This window comes from Saccopteryx leptura, chromosome 13 (assembly GCF_036850995.1).
Source record: "Saccopteryx leptura isolate mSacLep1 chromosome 13, mSacLep1_pri_phased_curated, whole genome shotgun sequence".
Classification (NCBI taxonomy): Eukaryota; Metazoa; Chordata; class Mammalia; order Chiroptera; family Emballonuridae; genus Saccopteryx; species Saccopteryx leptura.
The window spans coordinates 13,048,541-13,054,540 of record NC_089515.1 but is presented as its reverse complement, the minus strand read 5'-3'; the positions used below and the strand labels follow the sequence as shown (position 1 = coordinate 13,054,540).

The window sequence follows — 6,000 nt, the reverse complement described above, 5'->3', positions numbered from 1 at the left end:
CTTGGCCACTCTGTTTCCTCCTGCCCGTCCACGATAACATGGCGCAGAACTTTCTGCTCAAGCACGAGACTCCTCCGAGTCTGCCTCCAAGGGCTGTGTTCACGAAGTTAGTATCGGAGCTAACACTACTGACAAGGGGAAAATGAGCTCCGTGTATTTCATAGGAAACCATCAGTAAAAAATGGAGACAATATCAACACTTCCAAAATATAGAAAGCCAATAGTTGAAATCATTTAGTAATAAATCTTTTTTCTACATATAACCTCATACATGTAAAGAGTGTTAGAGTGATGCTTCAGCTCTATTTGACTCTTGTTAGTTTAAGGGCTTCTCATTTGGGTAAGGCTCAGGAGAGTGTCGCCCAATAATCAAGGCTCGGTGAAGTCTGACAACCCACACCCACTCTCTATTTTCACTAGAAGACAGACGCTACAATGGGATGTGATGGGTGCTTTCTGTTTTGTAGGAGAGCGCAGAGCCGTTTACGGAACATAAACATCAGTGTGGAAAACGCAAGGATGCAGAGGAAGGTGAACGTCAGTACAAGCTTGTTTGCACAAAGTCCACCAGGATTCTCTTGATGAAAATCTTTGATATGTGACCAAAATGCTTGTTAGGCTGTAGTTATGTCATCAGAAATCAAAGCCATTACATGACATATGGAAGGTTCTTGAGGAATACTAACTCCTTCACTAGCTAGTAAAGGCCAGAGTTAAATTGTTAAAATCATCATCATCATCATCATCATCATGAAAAACATCATGGCTCCAGTGTGCCTTACAGTCAAATTTACAAATGGTCCCTTTACAATACAACATAGCCCCAAACCATTTGAGTCCGGAATGTAGCACTGCATTGGGTATCCCACAGAAGCCCTAAGGATCACAAGAAGCTTTATTTAAAAATAATAATAATGAGGAACAAAAGGTTTCAGTTGGATGAAACTGTTTTAGCGATGTCTCAACGGAGCCCCTAAAACTGGAATTTCAGATATACAAGAGAACAGGAAACAGATAACGTGGTTTTTTATCTTTTTACAAGTCCGTATGTTTTTGAAACGCAGCTACAATGTTTCTGCCAAAGACAAAGATAATAGGGTGGAAAGGGCAGTTACCACCAGAACCAGCCATGGGCTCAGACCACAGCGTGGAGGAGCAGCCATTGATTTTGTGGTTATGTGGCTGGAAGCACCAGCAAGACCATCCTTTTCGTAGTCACGCTGTAAGAAAGAACGCTTTCATTATCATCTGACACATGTATTCATTCTATCACAGTGTACTTTAACCACACATCTTTCTCTCTTCCACCCCCTCAAAACCCTTAACTAGCTCTATCCCTCACCACAACTGACCCCAGGATTTCAGCAATTCACTGATTTGTGGTTTTATGGGAGCGTTGTGACCCTGGCTGAAAACTAGATACTTCTGATAAACTGCTCAGTATTTATTTTCTTGCTGAGTGGTCATTAAAATCCACTTGGAGGAAAAATGTGAACTACTCTTCTCCCCTCCACTTCCCAGATCCCCTGGTCGCTATTCAACACGGCACCCTCCTCCTTCTGAGTTCCAGTGACTGCAGAGGAGTGCTGACTGTCCCTCCCCATCACGAAAGGAGGACAGGAAGAACCACCTGAGAAAACCTGCCCAGGTCACTACCAGTTCCTACAGCTGGATCATACATTGGAGACCAGCAGAGCAAGCAGGGGTCGCCCTTCCCTCCACTGACCATTCGACCCTCCATTTTATAGATGGAGTCTGCCCTGCTCATCAGTAGGAGAGCCCAAACCAGAACTCCTGCTTCCAGATTCCCAGTCAGCACAGCTGCCCTCCCCTAGGATGCACGGGTCCATCCCCCTCCGGCACTACCTCAACCCCATCACGCCATATCTTCTTGACACAATGAGCTCTGATCATGATAGACTCATCCACGTCCTCACCTGTAAACTGGGGAGAGTGACACGGCCTGTCCCAGATACCTCTGGGTTGCTACGGCAATAAGAGGAACTGCAGATAGAGGCTATCTGGCAAGCAGTGAGAGTCGTTTTCTGTGCCGGATGGTATTACGTGACTACGGCACTGGGACAAGGATCTTCAGGCCGGGTCCAGTTCTGAGATGAAGATCCCACACTTAGGTCTGACCACGTTAGACCTCCAAGGCCAGAGGCACATGGAGGATGCCTGATATTGTTTTCTGGACCCCAAACCTTGTTATTGTTGAGCCCTGCACACCGTACCCTGCCCCCAGGGCTCTAAGGCTGTCTCTAGAGACGCAGGGAAACCCAGAAACATCACTTACATCAGAAAGACAGAGGTGTGTACTGCCCGACACGTTGGATTTCAGCTTCTGTGCCTGGGGAGAGACAAACACACACACATATAAAATCACTCCTACATAATATGAAAGAGTAATTACTGACGGTCCATTAACCAACCATCTAGGCAGTGCCACTGATAGAGATATATGAGCCCCATATATAACTTTAAATTTTCTAGCAGCCACATGAGTAAATAAATAGCAGGTGAAGTTAGTTTCAATAACATTTAACCCGCCTGACCAGGCGGTGGCACAGTGGATAGAGCGTCAGACTGGGATGCGGAAGGACCCAGGTTCGAGACCCCGAGATCGCCAGCTTGAGCATGGGCTCATCTGGTTTGAGCAAAGCTAACCAGCTTGGACCCAAGGTCGCTGGCTCCAGCAAGGGGTTACTCAGTCTGCTGAAGGCCCACGGTCAAGGCACATGTGAGAAAGCAACCAATGAACAACTAAGGTGTCGCAACGAAAAACCAATGATTCATGCTTCTCATCTCTCTCCGTTCCTGTCTGTCCATCCCTATCTATCCCTCTCTCTGACTCTGTAAAATAAATAAATAAAATAACATTTTACCCAATATTTTCCATCTCAACATGTAAATCAATATAAAGGTTATTGGGATACTGTATTTATATTCTTTTTTCCCTACCAAGTCTTCAAAACATGAATAGCACATCTCAGTTCGAACCAGCCCCATTTCAAAGGCTCCGTATCTCCCCGGGGCTAGTCGGGGCAGCACAGGATGAGGCTGCTAAAGACAAAGTTTTGAAGTTATTTATATTTTGAACTCATTAATGTTTCTGAAAGTTAATTTTGGGAGAATGCCTTCAAGGTAAAAAATGTTGTAATAAAAATCCCTATTTATTGGTAACATAGAGAGAGGTCTTTCTGAAGCTTGTTCGTTTGTTCATTCTCACTGATACTTACTGAGCTGCTTCCCAAGGCTGGGCATGTGGAGCTGTGGACACGCAACTGCGGCCCCTGGGCTCACGGGGCTGCCCCCAGGGAGCAAAGCGCTCCGTGCTTGGAAGCTGAAGCTCAGGACAAGAACTCTTCCAGACTGGTCCCCTCGAGGAACCGAGGAAGAGCGCAGGGCACGACAGAGTCCCCAGCCAGCACTCTTAAAACTCCACTGCAAGAGGGCTGAGCTGTGAGAGCTCTAAGTCCCCTAATTCCTCACAACTGGAACAAGTCTCTACCGGGTTCCATTGCTCAGCTGCAATGAAAACTGCTGCCCCAGTCCAGCCCTCCTGTTTTCCAAACAATTAGAGTACAGAGAAGTTACGTGACTTATCCAGGGTCAGACAGCAATTTACTTGTGAGTCAGGTTATAGACCAGTTCTCTAAAACTCTTGAATGAAAACGTCCTCTGTCAGTGTTTCTCCCAGGGAATCCTGGCATGCTGGACTCCTTGTGCTCTACCTGCCCCCCAATCCACAACCTCTCCAGGACCTCTACCAACCCAAGAGGAGGCCAGCGGCACGGAATGTCAGAGAGCTCATTTGCCAACGGGATGACCCTGGTTAACCATCACACCAAAATCGGGAGTCTCTGGGCAAGCACCACTGTGAGTGGCACGGGCAGGCCAGGCGCCTGGCGCAGGAAGACTTTGCAGCTCATTGAAGACAGGCTGGCGGAAATGAGAGCAGCTTCACCCAAGCAGTGACTTATTGGCCATCATGCTACTTGGGAAGTATCATAATCTTTACCTGGATTTGCATATGCCAGCTGTGAATATGAAATAGAAACCTTTAAACAGGCATCACAAATAAGACACTAAGAAGCACCCCTAGGCCGTTCAAAGGTCACTAAATGTTCTGTATAAGAAGATCAGAAGGGAAACTGGAGGAGGAGTTGAACTTGACTCCAAAACCTACTTATAATCTATATTGACAGCAAATCTGGTCTACTGCATTGTTATCTGCAGAGAATGATGTGTAGAACTTCACATTTCTGTTCAAGAAATAAATTGGAATTGTGCCCAGACACCCACATGGGCCTTAAAACATCACATGCGGTCTCTCTTTTCTAGGCCATAATCTAAAGAAGACATAAGATTTTGCTGAGGGCCTTTGTATAATAAGAAGTTCACTAAAATGTGCAGAGACGGTAGGCTGACTCCTAGCCTGGGACACATTATAACTTCAAGTTGTCCCTGGACTTGTGCTCACAGCTCAACTGTACCCCACGGCCTCGAAGAGTTCTCAGAGCAGTCAGACCCCCTTCCGACTTGGTTTTATGTAATTAGCACCAGCATGCAGCGTTTTCCTCGTTGTATACACAACCTGAGATCCTCAGTAGCTATGTGTCTTAGTCATTTCAGGCACCTGTTAGAGTACTGGTATAACGCCCACCATTATTAAATGATTGTAAAGAGGCTTCCACCAATACACTAAAAAAGTCTCCTATCTTAACAGATTTTCTTAAGTGGATCTCGTATAAGCATAGGCAGATTTCTGGTCCTCATTTGTCTCTGAGTGTTCACCCGTGCACAGGATTATATAAGCATTCAACCAGGTAGACATGCACAGGTCTAAACTCCCAGGCTCTTGTCTGCTATCTGGGAGTGGTTGGGATAATTGTCCAGTCACCCAGGAAAATGCATTTAGACCGGTTCCAAGTCTGTGAAGCCCACTTTCTTCCCCCAAAGTGGGCATCTTATTGGCGTCTATGGAAAGGAAATGGTCAACTTCTGGCCTTCTCTCCCGGTAGTCCCACCGGCTTCACTACACCCAGAGGCAGCAGCCCCAAGCTCATCTTCCCTTGAGGACCATTCTGATTGGTGTAATTGGATGAAATGTTGAGTAAAAGTCATAATGTACAGCCAGGCCCCTACAGATGCTCTGAGAAAATGCCTTCTCTCCTGCTGAACGCCTTCCCAACCCACAGAAGCACTCTGCACCCCCAGAGGCTTAGCGGTCCACACACACAGGCCCTCAGACACTCTGCTTATGGAGTCTATTCACACAGCTCCCCAATGAGGGGTCTAGGTGCAGACCCGAGCAGAGCCGCGCGGGGGCTCCCCCGAACCTAGCAGGGACCACAGGGAGGTCCATGAGTCTGCTCCGCTCGGACCGAATGCCACCACTCCAGGTCGAGGGACAGACTAGATGCCCAGGGCCTCTCGGGGTTCATAAGCGCAGATGAGGGGGGGCAGAGCCTGGGAACTTAGGTGCGTGGCAGGCTGGCCGCAGGCGAGTATCAGTCCTGTATGCTGTCTGAACCCCGCCAGTGAACCCTGAGGTCAGAAATCGACCTGTGCAGCTTCAGCGTCCACCTAAGAAAACTCGCTCTCAAGTCCCACTTTGGAAGCTGGGCAATCTTAACGGCTTTTATCCCGAGCATTTCTGAAAACATCACCAAGCTATCACCATCTGCCACGCAGGTATGAAAAATGCGAACATCTAATTACAGGGCGTGCTCCAACTTTCAACCCTTGCAAACGGTATTTACCTACTTTACACACTGTCTCACTCGATGCACAGTGAGACGGTCCCGGGACAGTTTAAAAATATTTAATTTTTTAGACCTTGTAAGAGATATCGTGGAAGTTATTATAGAAACTGGAAGAGCAGCTTTTGTCTCCGGGTTCTAAACCAGTAAAACCCAAAGTATCACAACGGAAGTGCTGGCACAGAACTGACGATCACTGGAGGCGGCCCTGTTCACTAATGCCCTGACCTCGCCA

General features: G+C 47.2%; 1 protein-coding gene across 3 annotated transcripts in view; it reads right to left on the bottom strand.

The window, feature by feature from the left end:
* Positions 1–877: 877 nt before the first annotated feature.
* The window catches only part of GFRA1 (GDNF family receptor alpha 1), a 188,814-nt gene continuing 183,691 nt past the window's right edge, over positions 878–6,000 (bottom strand). For all 3 annotated transcript variants that reach the window (XM_066354948.1, XM_066354947.1, XM_066354951.1), the window contains 2 exons: positions 2,297–2,350; positions 878–1,220 (listed from right to left, as the gene is read on the bottom strand). In XM_066354948.1, coding sequence (XP_066211045.1) covers positions 1,065–1,220; positions 2,297–2,350 — 210 coding nt within the window. In that variant the 3' untranslated portion in view covers positions 878–1,064. The remainder of the gene's footprint in view (positions 1,221–2,296; positions 2,351–6,000) is intronic.